Source organism: Zonotrichia leucophrys, chromosome 2 (genome assembly GCF_028769735.1).
Source record: "Zonotrichia leucophrys gambelii isolate GWCS_2022_RI chromosome 2, RI_Zleu_2.0, whole genome shotgun sequence".
NCBI lineage: Eukaryota > Metazoa > Chordata > Aves > Passeriformes > Passerellidae > Zonotrichia > Zonotrichia leucophrys.
This window is the reverse complement of record NC_088171.1, coordinates 119,450,760-119,471,471: the sequence shown is the minus strand read 5'-3', so window position 1 is coordinate 119,471,471 and position 20,712 is coordinate 119,450,760. Positions and strand designations below refer to the sequence as shown.

General features: G+C 36.7%; 1 protein-coding gene across 10 annotated transcripts in view; it reads right to left on the bottom strand.

The window, feature by feature from the left end:
- Positions 1-20,712, bottom strand: part of C2H8orf34 (chromosome 2 C8orf34 homolog) — a 150,280-nt gene that overhangs the window by 76,526 nt on the left and 53,042 nt on the right. For all 10 annotated transcript variants that reach the window (XM_064706199.1, XM_064706195.1, XM_064706196.1 and 7 more), the window contains 2 exons: positions 19,726-19,895; positions 15,725-15,891 (listed from right to left, as the gene is read on the bottom strand). In XM_064706199.1, coding sequence (XP_064562269.1) covers positions 15,725-15,891; positions 19,726-19,895 — 337 coding nt within the window. The remainder of the gene's footprint in view (positions 1-15,724; positions 15,892-19,725; positions 19,896-20,712) is intronic.

Genomic DNA, 20,712 nt, shown 5'->3' with positions numbered 1-20,712 from the left:
CCTTGCAAGGAGATTTACAAAAAATGGGATAAATTAAATATACAAGAGAACTGCAGTGGCAGTCTTTATGAGCAACAATTGTTGATATGATTCTGTCATATTTTGACAAGTGTTGCTCTCTGAGTTCACTTGCTTCTACATTAATCAAGATGACACAAACCAGATATTCAAAATTTGTACCATTAGATGAATAATGCAACAGGCTTACAGCACCACTGACCTAGACTGGAAAACTGGGCAAACCCCCCCCCCCCCCCATTTTGTTAAAAAGGACAAATTTGTGCAGTTTCAAATAGCCACTATAAGTAGGCTGGCCAAATGGAGGTCCGTAATGCCTTATTTTTTTGCTGCACCTTTCAGCAGTTATTGACTATACAGAAGAGTAAGATGCTTTCTCCTACGAAAATTTTACTTTTTAATTCAAGGAGTAAAAACTAAGTCTTGATTCTCATTTCTTCTGTTCATTACTTTTATTTGATGCATATTTCTATAATGATAGTTTCACAATCTATGATCAGTGCAAAAAAAAAAAACCAAAACAAAAAAACCCAAAAAAAAGTTTATGTAGACCACAGAACACTAATTAAAAATTGCTTATTAGTTCTTGCAGTCACATGCAGTATTCAGCATGAATTTCCATACAACTTTTAGTAAAAGAAATCACCTGTTTTATTTTTATAACTTCTGAATGGAAAAAGTAACAGTAAGGGTTTACATTGTGCCTTTTTTCACCCCGTTTTCTTGCCCATACGGTATTTCTCCCCTGCAACATGAAGCACTTTGTTCGCCTTTTAAACAGATTAAATCTCATCTAGGTTTTGATTAATCAACCCCTAAGGAAAAGCGCCAGCGCCCCCTGGTGGGCCCGGCTGCCCTCTGACAACAGCGGCGTCACTCCACAACTTCAGCTCGGCCACAGCGACATTTCACTTCGTTCATACTTTCTAATCGTCCACTAGGCTGCGGAACTTGGCCTGTAAACTGCTGAAGGACTCTCTTGTTTACCCAAAACTTTCACTTTTGTACCCGTATTTTTGGTATAATATACATGGAAACGGGTTTATGAGGAATATAACCTCTACGCTCTTTATTTTAGTGGCCTCTTTCACAAAATAATTAGAACTAGTAAATCACATTTATTATGTTGGCTTGTTGTTCTAAAATAAACTGAAAGCTGTTGTAGAACACAAGAATGACAGGCTGAACCTGAACAGTCCAATCCTAGAGCAAAGGGACATAACAGTGCAGATAATCAATGTGCACCAGTAAAGATACCCTACGGAAGAGACTGTTTCAGTGAGGCTGCTTGCATTGAGAAGCCTAAGTATGTTCCCAGTGCCACTCACAGTTTTGCACAGTGTTTAACATTGCAGATTCCTATAAAGTCTAAAGTTATCAGACAAAAGTCCCACCTGAACATAATTCCCATTATATAATTGCAATTTCAGGGTAAACAGCAATTTCAGTATCCCAGTTATAAAGTCTTCAGAGTATAAATCTTTGGTGCAGAATAAAGACATCATTGCAGCACCAATGAGAAACAGAGTCCCAAATGCAGAGCAGTATTTGGAACCAATGTGCCAATACCAGGTACCTCAGGAGCCTCTCAGTCCACTTCTGGAATTCCGTTCATCTCTGTAGGCAGAGAGTGTCTGAGGTCATATCTCAGGGTTTTCACTGACGCAGATCATTGCACCTACTATTTCCAGTGTATTACAGGAACATTTCCTTTCTGGATATGGGAAGAAACTCTTCCAGGCTGTCACAAGTGGCAGAGACATTAGACTGTGTCGGTGATGAAGAGAACTGCAGAAGATGGAACCCATCCCAGTCATTCTCAGCAAAACCCACGACTTTTTGAGCAACTCATTTTGTCCATGTTCAAATAATTGTGCTAGACTGATACTCAGGATATGAGGTAACCTTGCATCCAAACAAAAACTTTTAAACAAGGTTTCACTGAATTCATGGAACAGTATGAAATTAATAGGGACTTGTTTTAGTAAGAAATCAGTATAAAGCAAGTAAAAATCTTAAGATTTGGCCAATACTGAAATAGAATATTCCTTTATTTTTCTCTATTTTTACATCACTGATTTAAATGAAAACATTGCTTATCCATCAGAGGGGTTTTTTTGCCTTTGGATTATTTATTATCTTAAACACTATTAGCCTCATCAAATTTGAAGAAAAAAAATATTTGCAAACTCTGTTTCCATTTTTAAAAAGAATGCAAATAAATGAATGTAAGTCCTAGAAATATTAGAACAACAATAATGAATTTTGAAGACAACACAAACTAAGGGAGAGGCTCCAAAGCAGCCAGACCAGGCTGTGCAGCAGTGGAAAGGGATTAAATGTTTATGCCTCAGGCTCCCAGGCTATGCTTTTCCTAGCATTAGTCCTACCTAGCTCCGTAGCTTCCTCTCACTTCCCAAGATGTGAATGCTGCAGCTTCTCTGCAGACTGCAGCAGTGAGCAGTGTGACTCTAATCTCTCTGTTAGATACCACTAAGACCTCATCTCTCACCTGTTCAATAACCAGGATTACCTTGTGTGGGTCACCATAAGACCCCATTCTAAATTATTATATTCACTGCGTTTTAAATAACACTGCCTCCTCACCTGTGTCATGATTAAATGAACTATCATAGTCTCTGTGAAGGATTTTGGAGACATGAGGGTGCTGCTAATTGTCTGTAGAAATTCTATCTGCCTTCACATGTAACTCTGTGATGCTTCCTTGCACCAAATATATCCAATTTTATCACCTCGTATTCCACCAGATAAAGTCTCCAGTTGTATCTAAATAAATTCATACAGTCTCTACTGACTTTTAACTGATTACATTTTTTTAATTTTCCATTAGTGTTGCAGTGTGATGCAATATCTTGCTTCACTTATCCCAGGGCTCTATCTGGAGCCCATTGGTTAAGACTAAACTTTCATCTATCCTGTAGGAAGTGTTTCTTTCTTCTATCTAAATATAGGTCTCTATCACACAGTCTGGGATGCCTCCAGCTTTGTGCTTGGAGGACCCATTTTTCCATCTATCTTCTCATCTTCCTATTCCACCAAAAAACTATCACTTAGGTGTATATTTAGAGCTAAATGGGGAAAATTTATTACTTCTACTAGCTTTTAGTCATAGCATTTCACCTCCTCATTTTAAATTCCTGTTACTACCCTCACAGCTACTAAGCTACTTATCAATCTTTAAAGCCTGCAACCATTTTTTAAATTACTTGCTCTAAAGAGAAAGCAAAAACTGGAAGCCATCCACTACCATTTATTTAGATAATTTCAGGGACGCATTTCAGTCCACTTCAAAGGCTCAGGAAAGGTAAACAACTGTAATGTGCTGTAATTACTTGTCTAGGTCATTTTATATTTAACTTTCTATATGTACAATTTTCCTACTAACTACTTTGGTCTATCAACTTCTAAAATGTGGCACAAAAATATCTTTACTTCTGAGAGTTTAACTGGACAATACCCTTCAACCCTCTTACCTGGTTTTCTTCCTAAGCAAAATCAACATTTTGGTTTTGAATCAGCCTGCAGCTTCTTTTTTACCCCCATGGTTCGCAAGATAACTATGAGGTTTGACAGAATTCCAGCAATACTAGAGGGCTCATACAATTGTCATCAGTAAAAGAATGTCCATCTTAGATGACTGAACTGGTAATCAGCTACTGGCTAGTTAGAAGTGCAGCTTGTACCTCTAATACTTGTTACCATATTTGAAAGTGCATTTTTATGTTAAGTAATATAGATGTGAGAGGAATAAGGAAATACAGCAATCATTCAGGCATGTGTGCATGACAGATATAATTCCTATAGAGTTTATCTAAACCATCTAATATTTTAAACCACTCTGCATGTCTTCTCATCACACATAAAGCATCTTATTTCATTACCTATCTTACTTTCTCTCTGAAGTCTAGATCTAATCCCTTTGCCTCAGCCTGAATGTTTTGTTTGGTAAAATATTTATTTGCACTGTAGTTTATTCAGACATAGATCAACACTGAGTTTCTAATGATCTCATTTTGAGTATATTACAAGCAGAGTACAGCAAAATTACATGTCATGGCCCTCTCTACACTGGCAATTCACTGAATCATTCAGGCTCAGAGGGACCTCAGGATGTCTAGGGCTCACTGTCCTGCTCAAAGCAGCATCATCCAAGAAGCTTAGGGTTTTACACAACTGAGTCTCGAAAACATCCAAGGCTAGTGACTCCACAACCTCCCTAAAAAACTTGTTTCAGCAGTTAATAATCCATAGACTGATTTTTTCCCCTTTATATTTAATGAGAATTTTGCCTGTATCAATTTCTGCCCAGCATCACTCACCCTCCTGCTGTGCACCTCAGTAAAGGGTGTGACTCCTCTCAGGAACCTCCACTTCAGCTCTGGGAGGCTGAGTTCCCTCAGCTTCAACCCATAGATAGGACTGCTTTATAAATACTGGACAGTCTTAAAAGGGATGTCGCCTGCTTCTAGCTGCTAGACTGTCTGCAGCATAACTTACTCAATCTCTTTGCTATCACAACCTATATCCTGTATACTACTCTGTGCATTTAATTTTTTTTCTTTTCGTTTCTTAGAGGATTGTAAGAAAACACAAGTTGTAAGTGAATGTGAAAGGCATGGAAAAGGCCGCACTTCTACTTCTTTACTATCTTCTTATCTCAAAACTCTTATATCCCATCACATCAAAGTACATAGATCTGCTGCAGCAGTTAAAGCTTCAGAAAACCTGAGCTTCCTATTTGACCCACATTTCTGTTCATTATTTCGCCATTTTTAAAAAGAAAAAGGAAGATAAGGCTGTCTTTTTCTATTAGTCCTCCTAACTGCACTATCACTTCTTCTCTAAATCATTTCCTTTTATTTCATTATTTTACTCTTAGTAAACAATATCACACATACATGAGATATCAGATGTACTAGTTCATGTTGTTTCTGCTGGGAATACTAGCTATTTTGAAATATCCCACTTGTGGACAAGAATGTTTTACTAAAGCTATAATGTTATTCACCCACCCTGTTACAGTACTTGTCAACTCCAATTTCATTTTGTTAGGTTTCACACTAAAAAATGGCAGTTTTACAGTCAATCTGTTTTACCTTACAATCCAATTATTTCTTCTCAATAAAATCATACACCTAATTCTCAGTCTCTTTCTCATACTTACAAATCCACAGGGTAAATATGTGAATCTAAACCCAAATATTTAACTACACATTAACAACTAAGTGATCAGTCTTCTGGAGTAACTAACATTGGGAGTGTCCAATGTAACATAAACATTTCAGTCTGACTTCCAAAGTAACAAACTCACAGTCAGCACTCCCTACTTATTTTCTGTAAATCAAAAACTTGTCAGAGTTTATCAATATTTTTTGAATAGTACTTCTATTAATTCTGCATCAATAAACCATAGTGACTATTGTGAATTACACCAGTTGCTAAACTGGATGTCAAGACTCAGCACATACTAACCTTACAAGCCAAAATTAAAAGGCTTTTAGTAACTGGCTGTATAGATACTGTTTAAGTTTAGGTTTTTCTCCCTGATAATCCACTAATATTTATTGGGCTACTGATTTTTGCTACAGGTTTTGATGGTAGCTGTATTATTTTATCATATGATTTGCTGCCTATACATCTTGGAAGAGGTAACATCAGCTGCTGTGTCACATGGCACATGGCAAACAACTACCCTGCAGATGCAAGTTAATTTTAACATCACAAAGCATTGCCTTGTAACAACAGAAAGCCCCACCAAAAAGAAAATGGAGCAGCACACATCACCTTTTTACATCACCTTACCTTTAACTGGAAGTATTTGGGGTAGATGAGGTAGGAAATCCCAAATCCAAATGCACAGTCTGCTGGAATGAGCAAGAAACAATGGCTTTCCTGCCCAGAGAAAAGCCAAAAATATTTGGTGTATTCATTTAATGAAAGAAGACAAGGAATCAGTCCTCAGGGAACAAATTTTAATTTAGTTTTGTGTGACTTTCCCATACTATTGGCAGAACAGGAATAATTAATACAAGAATGAATTCATGAGTCATGTAGGAGCAAAGAGGTATGCTAAGTTTATCACCTAAACAGTAATTATAGAGAACACTAAACCTAACTTCAAACAAGAGAAATACTTACTGTTTCAAGGCAAACTACCTAAAACTACTTTGTATCAAGACCCTAAAATGTATCTAGTACATAGCAATCAAATGCTACATTCCACATCAAAAGACTTTTTTTGAGAGAAGGAGACAGAGACGGCAGCAATGCATTAGACACCTCATTTCTCCTTACTATGATGGCATGCAAACCTACCCACCCAAAAACCCAGCCACAGCCTCATTCTAGCAACTAGCAGACTTGGGATCAGCTCCATTACATACTTCACCTGAAAGTGAAACAAATTTAACTGACCCTTTTGAGACACAGAAAGATGTAGAAAACAGTTAAACCAAAGTATGAAGAAGTGACTCTTTCTACTGCCACTGAGCGTTCTGAGCTGCTTGGGCCTTGCACTATTTTGAGTACAGTTATGTATTTGAACCACACATCTAGCTTTCATAATTTAACTTTCACTTTTAAGTAAAAGATTCAAGCAGATTGAGCCTTTTCAGAGTTTATCAACTAAATGCTAACTCTTTGAGACTAGGCACAGTTCTGTGATTCTCAATTTCTGTAACAACTGGAGGATATCATTTCTCAAAATACTCTTCTGTTCCCTTCCAGAATCTATTCATATATGGTAGCTGAAGTATCATATAAGTGATATCTATCTACATTGAGATGCAACATTATCTATCTACACTGAGATGTAACATTAATGGACCTTCTCCTCTCTTTCTCCTTTTCTTTAACGGCAGAGAAAAGAGCATCATGAGCTGTCAATTTAATATATAATTTTTTAGTTTCCTCCAAAATTCTCCTTAAATAGTCACTGTGCTCCACATAAGAAGCATATAAGCTCATGTCTTGACAAGTGCCAACACAATTCCACTAAATCATGTCAAATTAGGCTTCTAATATTAGGAAGGAGCAAAAATTATATATTTTGATTATTAATGCTTTCTGGTAATCATTTTGCATGGCATACATTATCAGTTCTGGAAATAGACTAAACAGTTTCAAATGTAACTCTTAATAGAAGCCACTAATGTAAATTAATATTTGCAGAAAAGCACCAATTAAAATACACTTTAATATACTAGTTAGGAATAAGCCACAAATAATCTATTTCTCAAACAAATTTGGAGTGGCAAACTCAACTACCAAAGCCAAATAAAACAGAAAAACAAAAGCAAACACAGTATAAAATACTGGGAAACAGTACATAACAAGTTTTGAATTGTAACGCTTACATAAGTAGACAAGATAGCCATAGTATTTCAACAGCACTGTCTTGGTTTTGGGTGCATCAGACTCAATAAACAGCCTTCTTCAGAAATGCCACACACTTTCCCCTAACTGTACTAGATACAACTATATGCATATAATAAACCAAATTTCTGCAAATGGCATTAAATTACAGTTTCAACAACTGGAAGGGCTTCACCAAGTAATTAATGCATCAGAAAAACCTAATATGAATTTTTGAAAAAGTTGCTGTGGTGTTCTGCAGCACATGGCAATGGAATCAGTTTTTCTACATGGATTTCCAACACCTTCCCCTCAATAAATTCTAGTTTAGGAAGACAAACAGACAAGCACATTTTAAAGTATTTCCTACATAGTTTTGGCTTGATCCATTTTGTTTCAATTTTTTCTTTGTATTGTTATATATGCCAAATTCTGTCCATTATTATAAACAACACTATGATTCAGCATGCAAAACCTAAGCAATACTCTTGCAAAAATATATTTTATTTGGGTTTTTTCAGAACTTTTATGTGTGATTTTATATATATAAGTAGATCTCTATGGCCAACTATCAAAACCCTGCTAAATTTATACTTCACTGAATGTTCTTGCTGGCAGTAATTATCTTATTGTCAGTAAATTATCTGTATATAAAATAAAGAACAATTTATTCACAGAAGTTGATATTTTAGCAATCCAGAAAAACATGACACTAATTAACAAGCCACATATTAACAAGAAAAATACCTCTAAGCTCTGCTGTGTTTGGATATAATTTCTTGCCTTCACACCCTTGCCTCACAATATTAATTAAATTCATAAAGGTCTCTTTGAATCTCTCTCCCTATCTATTACTTGGATGAACAATCTTTCCTCAGTAGCTGAAAAGAGCCCCAAAGCAAAGGAATTCTATAAAGCAATTCAAACACTAGCTCTATGGAGTTATGATACCCAAAATCCAGTAATCATAGTAACTCTCACTCTGCTATCACCTCCCTGAATTGTCTGGACAGTTCTAGTTTAATCCTGTCCTCCTAGCACAAAACCAGCGATTTCAAATGTCTTTAACAGAATGGTAAAGAACCCTCACCAGAGCTCACAGGGTTCCCCTGCTCTCTTCTGAATCTCCAAGTCAAGAAATCCTGTAATTTCTTACTACATTAGAAGTTTGACTGTTGTAACTGACTTTTTTCCTACTTTCTTTCCCTGCATGCTTCAAAAAGAGAATGGGATTGCTCAGGAGCTGGCAGCAAGTTTAGCACACAGACTAGTCAATCAAGTGGGCCAGATCTCCCAACCAGCTTGTGAACTCCAACATCCTCATTTTGAGCTGCAGTGCAAGCTAAAGAATATATGCAGAGTATATGGGGATGCGAGTGCCAACTACTAATATTGGAGACTCAGCGTCCTCACTAAAACAGTTCCAGGCACAAAAATAATTACATCCATTGCTGGACTTCCTTCAATATATTGCCCCAGAATGATTTCCCCAGTATGCCTAAACAAAGAACAAAGTAGTTTGGACATCAATTTATCCAACATCCTAGGGATATCCCATTTTTAGGGATGATACAAGATCAGGGCAAGTACATAAAGATACTTCATTGACATGCAAATGTGAGAGGTTAGCAAATGTGACACCCATGTAGAAGAGCAGCCAGAAGGATCTGGTGAACTGCAGATCTGTTAGCCTGACCTCAGTGCCAGATTAGGTCATGGAGCAGCTCATCTCAAGAGTCACCACACGGCACATGAAGGAAAACCTCATGTCCATGGGGATCAGGCTTACCAAGTAGGGGTTAATGAAAGGCAGTGTCTCCTTGACCAACATGATGTCTTTCTACAACAAGGTGACCTACTTACTGAATAACAGAAATGCTGTGCATGGTGTCCCCCTGGATTCAGTAATTGACACCATTTCCCCAGTATTCTCCTGAAGAAACTGGCTGCTCGCAGTTTGAATAAGTGCACTTGTTCATTGAATAAAAAACTGTCTGGAAAGGCAGGGAATAGTTACATCCAGCTCATGTCTGGTCACCAGTGGTGTTCCCCAGGGCTCAGTACTGAGGCCAGCCCTGTTTAATAATCTGGATGAAGGGATCAAGGGCACCCTGAGTCTGTTTGCAGATGACACCAAATTGGGCAGGAGTGTTGATCTGCCAAAGGAAGGCTCTGCAGAAGGATCTGGACAGGCTGGATTGATGGGCCAAGGCAAAGGGGTGGGTGCTGCCCTTGGGTCTCAACAACCCCACTCAGTGCTACAAGCTGGAGCAGCGTGGTTGGAAAGTTCCCCAGAGAAAAAGGGCCTGGGAGTGCTGGCTGATAGATGACTGAACATGAAACATCCGTTGCCAAGAAGGCCCATGGCATCCCGGCTTAGATCAAGAACAGCAAGACCAGGGCAGTGATTGTCCCTCTGTACTCAGTACCGATGAGGCCAGCCTCAAATCCTGTGTTCAGTTTAGGACCACTCGTTAAAAGAAAGACAGTGAAGTGCTGGAACATATCCAGAAAATGGCAGCTGGTGAAGGGTCCGGGACACAAGTATAATGAGAAGCAGCTGAGGGAGATGGGTTTGTTTAGCCTGGAAAAAAAAAGGATCAGGGGTGACCTGATCTCTTCCACTCCCTGAAAGGACATTGTAGCCAGGTGGGGGTCAGGTTCTTCTCCCATGTAGCAAGTGACAGCACAAGGATCCAAGTCATGCCATGTTTAGTAGTGGACATACACTTTCTCCACTCTTGTTTAGGTACATGTTTAAAATAAATGGTTTTCTTTTACAAACTATAAATGAATGACATTTTAGGGTTCTGCATATCATTATATTCAGTACACATCTATTCATTGATAATTAATCATTCTTTTGAAGCCTTTTTATTAGCTCATGTAACTTGTTTCAACTCAAGAAAAACTCGTATCTCTAGCTATAACTGGTTTTCTCTCTCTACTTTCCCTATAGCAATATAAAGCGCAATCAACCTCACTTTCAATCCATTTTATGCTTATCTAAACAGCAATTGTAACAAGTGTTGCAATATGTGACTAATTCATTTAATAATTTATTCTAACACACTCTTAACCAAACAAACTTAGCTTACTGAAATCTATTGTCAGTCTAAAAATTCTATTTAAACATCAAATACCTCTAGTATTAAGCACAGTAAAATGCAAGTGCAGGATTCTATTAGGACTTTAAACACCAAATCCCTCTCCTTCAAAAACAAGTTAAAGCTTTTCTTATTCTCAGATGAACTAAAATATTCTCACAGATGTTTCTGTCTCAGCAAAAGGCCACAAGATGAAGTGAAATCAATGAACTCCATGAATGACATTAAACAGACCTGCACATTTCTCTTGCTCTGTGACTTTACACATTTGCAGAAAAACTAGAAAAACTGAATATGCTATTTGCTGAACTTTTACCTCAAAAAAGATATTTAAACCCACACCTGATGGAGCTTGAGTGCTCTTCTAGAGGACATCTGTTACATACACACCAGCGCACTGTATCTGCCACTGAAAACTTTGCAGTGTACAGCACAGCCAGTCGCAGCATGCAGAGGAGGCCTTCTGTCTCCCAGGGGTGTCATTCTCTGCTCCTGCCCTACACAGCACATGCCCACTGGTAGATTTACCGATTTCCCAATAGCTTTCAAAAACACAAGACTCAGTGAAAGGGAACATTAGGTGCAATTCATACATCTTTCTCTCAAGCAATCATTCTACTTAAATGTCAACAAAACGGGCTACAGGCCAGAAAACTGTTCGGAAGATGTAGTACAACTCACATCATCTTTCCCAGGGCTTTGTGGTCTCTCTTCTGATAATTCTGTATTCTAGTCACATAATGGAGAAGGTTTTGTTCATCTGGGAAAGTCAACAAAAAACAACAACCTGCTGCTAGTATTAGTATAATTTATCATGCCTAGAGTCAGTTTCCTGCACATTGTCAAAGACCTTTAGAAACCAAGGAAAACATCTGTTAAATCAGAGGAAATGCACTGAAAACACTGCAGATTGCACACCCTTTCATTAATGACTCAGAGGCTCATTAAAAAAGCAGTATAGATATTTAAGGGGTAAACTACCAGACACTGAGCTACAGTCTCATCCTTCAGGCAAATGCAATCTCCACTATATTCTATTTATCTTCTCTTGTTATAAAATGTAAATATATCACCAGACAACCTTTCAAGGGTGTTAAAATAATTAAATAATTAACATTTGAAAACTCTTGAAGAGAAAAAAGAAATTCTAAAGATTAGAAGAAGAGTTATTAAAGGAAAAATAACACATCAGGTATCTCCCAAAGCAATAATTGTAAAGTTTATTACTAATTGAAGTGCATTTCTATCTTTAAAGATTCTGGTTTATTACTGTAGAGAAGGAATTACACATAATAAACAGAGGCAAACAATCACTGAACTTTCACTTCAAATTTATACATTATGGAGAAAAACCCATCATTTTTGTGAAAACAGCTCCAAAGAAAATAAGAGTTTTACAAGTCCCGATGCTCCAAACAATGAAGTTCAGCTCAGATATAAGATTATTTGCATTGAAATCAGAGATGCTCTTCAGAATCAAACAGACTGGCATATGCATCAATTGCAGGAATTTGGCTTCAACTTCAACCACAGTTGTATGAGTGAACTTCTGGGTCCCCTTTGCAGAGATGCTATAGAGTTAACTACTGCACAGCATCTGTTAACACATGGTAACACTTTTAGTACTGTGAGCACACAGAGAGATTGGGCAAATCCAAGAAATTGCTGCTTGAGTATTATGACTAAATATCATGGAATCACAGAATCATTTAGGCTGGAAAAGACCATTAAGATCATCAAGTTCAACCATTGCCCTAGCACTGCCAAGTCCACCACTAAACCATGTGTCACATCTACACATCTTTTAAATCCCTCCAGGGTTAATGACTCAGCCATTTCCTTGGGCAGCCTGTTAAAATACTTGACAAACCCTTCCATGAAAAAACTTTTCCTAATATTTAACCTAAATCTCCCCTGGCATGACCTGTGGCCTTGTCCTATCACTTCTTACATGGGAGAAGACAGAAAACTCCATCTGACCTTGTTTCAGAAAGTTGGAGAATGTGAAAAGGTTTCCTCTGAGCCTCCTTTTCTCCAGGCCAAACGACCCTCATTGCCTAAGCTGCTCCTCACAGGACTTGTTCTCTATGCCATGATTGTGTAAAACAACACAGAATGTCTTTCTCATCTTCCTTAACTTGTAAAAACTTCAAGAATGTGTATTTAAGTATGCATTATAGTATACAAGTGTGCTACAGAAATCCATATATTTTTATAATGTGTATGTTTATGCACAGCAATACACTTGAGCAATTATATTTTTAGACTTAGTCAATTGATTTTTTAAAACCAAACGAGTCATGCTTTGGTGACTGTATAATCAATATTCACAGCAACTTCAGGGAAAATAACAGTTCAGCCCTCTCCAATGCACATCAGTGAGATACTGAGAGAGTAACATAATTTCTAAGTCTCAGTGGACTTCACCAAAATATGAGACACAGCTTAAGCCCAAAAGTCTTAGAACTCCAAAAAGGGCTGCAGAATTTCTCAAATGATTATGCCAGCTCCCGGTTAGATTTATGAAACACAATACTTGGCATTATGATGTGTAAAAAATTAGTCCCTTGATATAATTTTGTCCCAGACATCCCAGACCCTTCAAGATTTACAAACACATGTGAATTGACAGTTATAGTTCTCAGCTTTTTGAAGTCAAGAAGATCCTTTCCATTATGATGTTGTCTGTCACTAATGTATTTCAGTCACCTGCTTAACTGAACACACTTAGAAAGTCACCAGCATGGGAACAGCTCTCCTATGCATCTTATCTTACATATAAAAAGTGATAACTGAAATCAGAATATAGGCCCTGTAACATTCTTTTTCTTCTTTGCACATAAATTTCTTTTGAAATGGATAACAATGTAATTGCTTCTTTTATTTGGAATATAAAAGAATTCTAGCTAAAAGCTTCATTGACTCACCTAGGCGATGGAGTTTTTTTAAAGAAAATATGTAAAAATCAGCTTCATGCTTTTAATACCTAAATAAATCAACCAAAATCTGAAAAAGATCCTCTTGAACACACCTAAAGATGGATGTTTGTGTTCTGCATTTTAAATGTAGTGTACACTTCAAATTATCTGCTATAAATTGTAGAACAGTTTTCCCAGAATCCTGACTTAGGAGCATAAAGTTTTGTAATTTTTTAAGAAAGAGTTGAATAAACAAAGAATACTGAACTCTGAAGAGAACAAATCAAAGAGCTATATGCAACGATGCTCTGCAATTCAATGATGGCAGAAAGCCATGACTTGAAATTAGTTATACTGCATATAGGTTGTGGAAAAAGCAACAAAGCAGTTAATAGACTAATGTGGTGCATAATAATAAAAAAAAAACCAAAAACCAAAAAAACCAATCACAGTAACAGTTACTGACTTGGAAAACACAGCAATGAAAAATACCTATATTTGCTGACAGGAGCTGAATTTCTTTATGTTACCTTCAAATGAAAACTAAAACATCCTTCCCATGTAACACAGTCATAGTCTCAAATTTTGAGCATTTCTGAGGGATGTAGTGTAGTGTAACCACTATACCAAATATAACATACACTGTCAGCAAATTGCAAAATGAGAATTAAAATAAAAGCCAGTTTTTCAGAAGCACAGCACTTTAAATACCACTAAAAGCTCAGTGTATATTGAGTACTCAGTGGGTGTTACTATTACATGGCAATATTATAATCACTACAAGCATGGCTACTCCTCAAATATGTCAGGAGTTTGCCTCAGAATCTTACATTCATTTATATAACACCCTACTCAAACTGGAGGTCCTGCTCATGAACTTTCTTAGTTCTTTGGCATGGCACAAAACTAGAATGTATTCTTACAATCAAGTACTTATTAAAAAAAAAACCCAAAATACTAGCTTGTACATAGATCATTTTCTACCCAAGTGTCAAGACACTAGAAAATTCCTTTATACTGCCTTCTTGATTCCAGCTACCTTCAGGGATTCAACTGTCTGGAAGAAAACACCTGTACATCTATTGGATACATTTTGCTCACTATCTGCACAGAAATTAACAAAAAATCTATTCTGTATGTGATAAATAATGAGTGATCCAGGCCATTCTCTTCTTTCTTGTAAAAGAGATGCATATATCAAACTTAAAACTACTGAAAAATTAAAGGAAATAATGTATTAATTTGCAATTAATTAAACAGAATATATATATATTTTTTTTTTTTTTTTTACCATAAGCATGGTCAAGCACCAGAACAGGCTGACCAGAGATGTTGTAGAAACTCCATCTTTGGAGAAAGTCAAAGCTCACTCATAAGAACCTTCTATAGCTGATTTTTTTTGAGCAAAAGGTTGTGCTAGATACCTCCAGCAGTCCCCTCCAACTTTACCTATACTGTGTTTCTTTGAAGACTATAGTAAGGATGCAAAAGAAATATAGAAAGTAAAATGAGTAGCATGTGTTTTCCTGATTTTTAGATTAAGTCCAACCTGAAAGAGAAAAATCATGCCAGAATTCATGAACTCAAGAAACTTCAGTTATTCTGAGATTGTGAATTTCCCATGATTTGAACCCACATAAAGTTCCACTGAACAGAAACTGTTAACAAATAATGAAATCCATGTCTGCCTTTTAAGCATCATACACTGAAAATCTGAAAAATAGCAGAAAAGAAATTATTAAGTACAATTAGAACCATTATTAATTAAATACAATTAGTAATTCTGGGAAAGGGAGGCAGCAATGAGCATGAAGTCTTCTAGAGTGCAATTTAAAATACAATACAGTCTAGTGGAAAATTACAACCAAATCCTCTGAAGAGGTTACATATTCACATTACATAAACTTTATGTAGCTAGTAAGTAAAAAAAAATCTACTGGCTAAAACTGTGATGCAGCTAAGAAAAAGTAGAACCAGATGAAAGACAGTGAAGCTGATTCTGTTCCTTGTAGAGAAATACATTCTGCAAGCAAAATGTGGAAGGGATTTATGTAGGAAACCAAAGTAATTACTTTAAGCACCTGAAGCATTTGATTTCATGCAATTTGGATGCTGCTAGGAGTTTATTCACACACATTTATGGTCCTCCTTATATTTCTCCTGAAAGTTTCATGTTAAACCCCAATGAACCTTCACACAGCTGCTAAATACTTTAGCTTCAAGCATAGGGAGCAGTTTCTGACTAATCTCTGTTTGACTTTTTATAATAAAAAAATTCAGAAAATACACATAATTTTTTGCAGTTACCCAGTAGTTCCATTGCATCATCTTCATTGTCAATGTCTTCTTCAGTTACAGATGGAGCTGTGCTTTGAGCAGAATCAAAGGAGTCCTGAGAAAGCATGGCAGCCAGCAGCTTCTTATGTTGCTGCTGTTGATGTTTTAATCCTTTGGTCTTTGGCTCCATTTTTAAGCTGTGAGGGAGGAAAGCACAACTTTCTCTTACTGGTGCCCTCTTCAAAATACATCACTCATTCCCTGATCATTGGATGTTCTAAGACATTTAGTATTTTCAGTTTCTACTTAAAGTTTTGATTGAATTTGGGAAATTTCCCATTGATTTTTATGTGCACTAATCAAGTGCACATAAAATAATGTGCACTAAATAAGCTACACATATAGTATGACAGGATGTCAATTAGTAATCAGTATTGCTAAGCTATTGATAAGCTATTGATATTGATAAGCATAGCAAGAAGTTGACAATAAAGAACTGCTCTCTAAAGTGGTTTTGATACCATTACCCCACAGGATTATACCATTTTTCCTGATTTGTTGAGTTGTGCCTCTGACCTAAATAACAGACAACTGGAATTGCACAGATGTTAGAAAGGTCTAAGGCAGGACTTGCTACAGTTTGTCATTCCTTACTGTATCAACACAAAGCAGACAGAAGTTTGGTGCCCCACATGAGGGGCACCTCATGAGCGTACCACCAGCACCTCAGACTGTCCTTACAGTCTGTTGCAGGAAGGCAGAATTGTTGCAAATGTATGATTTTTAATATAGTCAACAATTGTTCATTTCTTCAGCAAAAATAAGACAAAGTGCACCTTGGAGATGAAGAACAGGCTTTGAGTTTAGGACATCAGGTTATGCTGTCCTAGTTCATTCCACGCTCGAAGAGACAAGAGTATCTAAGAAAAATCACTCAAATTCCCCACTGTGTACATACATTATCCCTGGAGGAAGATTCCTCCAAGAAATTTTTCATGGAGAAAACTACTAATAGTGACTTGGAAATGAGTTTAATCCTATTTTCATGGAGTTCAAATTTCTGAAACATGAGCTCAGTACCAGCAGGACTGCCCTCAGCACTTTTCTATGGTCTCTTATCACTTATTAATACCTTGCCTTTCTTCCTTCCAGCAGCAACAGAGAGCAGTGCAAAACCAGTGACAAACACAATCTTTCCTCTGTAGCAATCCAGAACATTGAGGACAAAAAGGCGACCCTTCATCCAGTTGACAAGACATCTCTAACAGAGCTACTTCAGACTGGCTACATTGTCCTTCCCAGTCAGAGCAGGAGTGACACCTGTCCTTTTAGTTGCTCTTTTTTTTTTTTTTTTTTCATTTTGAGTTACCGGGCCTGGCTTTCAAATACATGACACGTCTGCTTCCGCTGCTCATCATCACAGGAATGCATGTTTTTCAGGAGGAAATGGTGATTGTGTCACACCCACTTCACTAATGCCACTTACTCTACCAGTGATTTGTCAGTGCCTAATCCTTTGGATATTTATACTGTGTTTCATATATGTACAATTCCCTTATGTTTAGTGGCAAGTAAAACAAAACATACAACCTGGAAATAATAAAATTATTACAGTTTTGATTTTCCCATTCTTGTATTTTAACTGAGTATTATAATTAGTTCTAAGAGTTTGCTGGTTTATCCCATAAATCTTGATAAATAGTGATAAACAATCTATCACCCTTTATTAAAAGTGTTACTAAATAAAATTTAACAAGATAAAATTGGAAACACTGAATGTGGATATTTCAAATTGCCCTCTCTTTCATTTTCCAAAATGAAACTTGTTTTTACAAAAGGTAACTTAACTACTTAAGGCTACATTAACTATGAAATAGATTACTGCAATACAGATGACATAGACAAACTTTCTTTACAACTGATAAAGTCACTCTTTTGAGAGCAAAACACTCGTCCCACTATTTTAAGATGCACTAATTATTCACTACATTAAAACGAAGTTATTATTACTTGGTACTTGTCTTGTGCATTTGGTGTGTGGTCATTTCCAAAATTCTGCTAATAGCACTTTAATTCACAGTAACATTAAATCAGACCTTGAAGAAACTGCCAGTTATTAGTGAAATATTATTAAATATTCAGATTAACCCTAATCAACATGGGTCTTTAAAATTTCCATATATAGTTGACACCAATTTTAGAATCATCACAATCTTGAAGTTCTGCAACTTTATGATTCGTTTGCAAGACTGCAAACATGATTTTTATAAATACCATACAAAAGCTGATGAAATGCTAATGAAGCAAAGAATTATCCCAGACATAAAATCAGTCATCCAAATGTAAATCCATATGCCGCATGTAATTTAGTAGTTACTCATTTCCACTGAAAATCAGTACTCCCACTTAGCAATACATATTTTTCAGTAGGCCTTCAGCACTTACTACACCTACAAACAGAGACATCAGTATCCCATGAGTCTTTCCTGGCATCAAGTTCCCTATATTCTCCTTATTCACACACCAGGAGACCTGATTTTGTCATGATACTTGACATGATTCCTCAAATACTATACTCAAAGCCATTAATCACATTTTTAATTAGCTGTGAGGTTTCTCTCAGTTTGTACCATCCTCTACAAAGGGAAAAACGTGCTGCTTTGAATCATGTCTGCTGCTCAGAACTAGACCTCTTTGCTCTCTTCTGGAAATTAGACAGAGATGCTTATTCCTTCTCCTTTCTATTGAAAGAAGGGATACAATATCCTCAATTTGCTCTGAAACATGGAACAGATCTTTATTCAATGCCTTTACTGAACTGCTGAATAAGGAAAAAGAAATCCAGGCCTGCACAATCAAGCTGCAGTGCCAGTTGCTGACTCCATTATTTTCCCAGGAACTGCACTGAAGAGACCCAGAGTCTGAGTTGTGCTGGTTCCTGTCCAAGGGCTGGCTGAGGGATCATTACTACATGCTGCTACTTCTTTGAAATAGTAGTACTGACAGCTACCCCCACGATAATCTAATTAAATGCAGTACTCATGGATAACAAATATTCCCAAGATGTGGGGAAAGTTAAGGAATGCAGTCTGTAAGAGCACAGCAAGTGACACATTAGTTTCAGTGTGACACAGAGGTGAATTCCAATGTAGAAGGTACATGGAAGAATGTGAAGTGAAGGAATACCTCAGACCTTTTCAAAGGGAAAGCACAGTTTCTGCCTTCCAAAGTAAGGAAGAAAAAGGTGTCTGCTCCAATCAAAGTACTAGTTACAACCCAGGGAATATGCTCCAAGGCTAAGGGAGAAATGTAGGTGCTTAAGTCAATTAACAGAGGCAGTGCAGAAGATTTATCCCTTTTAAAGCAAGTCTGTGAGTACTTAACCTTCTGTGATAAACATATCTTTAAATCATGGAAAATTGACTCCTTGAATTATAAAATTCTCTCCCACGTAGCTGAAGCACAAACTCTTTCAGTCAAGCACAATAAATCTTCAGAAATTATTTACTGCAGAGAACAAAATTTCTCTTTGAGAAAGACTTGTTATTAACAGCAAAAAAGCTAAGATGTGAAATGAAAATGAATTTAGGAAGTCCTGTTAAAAATAACATAGATACTGCTTCCCTTGCCTATCTCTCCTTTAAATGAGAAAACCAGATTTATCACTGAAGTGTCAGGAAGATTAATAAATAGCTACTACCAGCCTGGGAAAGATGGAAGGGTATGAAGTATCTGAATGAAGCTATACATCACAATATTATTACACAATGGACCCCAACCATGTCAAAATACACTTAGCTTTTCTCATGGGAATTAATCCATAGGATTGCAAATGGGTATTAAGTTAATAATTTAGAAAAGCATGAGAAGAAAAAAGTCACATATTAATGACTTCTACTTATTCTGCATGTGCCCACACTATGGCATGAGAATTCAAAACCTCTGCACTCTGCCCTCAGAAATGGGATTTTTGTAACAAAGACACCTCTGTTTCACAAAATAAAAGTTTCTAGGCCAGATCAAAAACCCACCTTCCTCCAGGACTGCTGCTATCCTCGCTGTCCCACTGCTCATTTTTATTCCTTGGTATTGGTGGCTGCAGCATCTCAGCAGCCAGAGGGTCTGCATCATTCTCTTCACGGCCAATCCATTCTCCAATAACACGAGGTCTGAGAAGGGGGGTATTAAAACCTGCTGTGTCCTGAACAGAAATAAAATAAAAAAAAAATACCAATGGACTGTTTGGTCTCAACCACAGATGTAAACAGAGAAAAAAAAATTTTAGAAGTACAAAACCAATACATTGCATTACCATTTTAGAGGGCTACAAAATACCCAGAAACAATGACGAACTGAGGAAAAGTTCTTCATTAACAAAATTCCAAGAAATAATTGTGTACCCTGATGCCCTGATGCCTCAAATCACTCCTTTATTTTTTTTTAACTGCAACTGTAGAAAAATCACTTTTTTTAATAAATGCACAGTTCTTAAAACCTTCAGTGTATCTATTCTGCTAAGCAACACAAGGCCACTTGTACTAAAAAAACTCAACCAAAAGACTGTTGTAGATTAATAGCATCACTCTTATTTGCATTATGAATTAATGCAAAACTAGTAACTACATCTGCATTTTGCATTTTAAAAATAACCCTGCTGGGCTTTACATAATGTATCTTTCTATTCTGAAAATGGTATTAACATTCAAATAAAAAGCATTTCTGAAACTATTTTTAATCACTTACTGGAGGACAATAAACTGGACAGGATTACAAGAAGCAAGCAAAATATAACTGACATATTCAAAACAATAGCAATAACTTGCACCATCTTAGATTAAAGTAACAAGTTGTCCTTAAATTGTATGAAATAGCATTGTGATGTACTGAGTATTTCTGTTTTCAATTATACTAGAATGGTTGTATATAAAGGGTCATTTAGAACAGCATAGTCAAACTAAAAAACACATCTGTATAACAGAAAAAAAGGATATGAAATTATGGGATAGGAATAATTATTT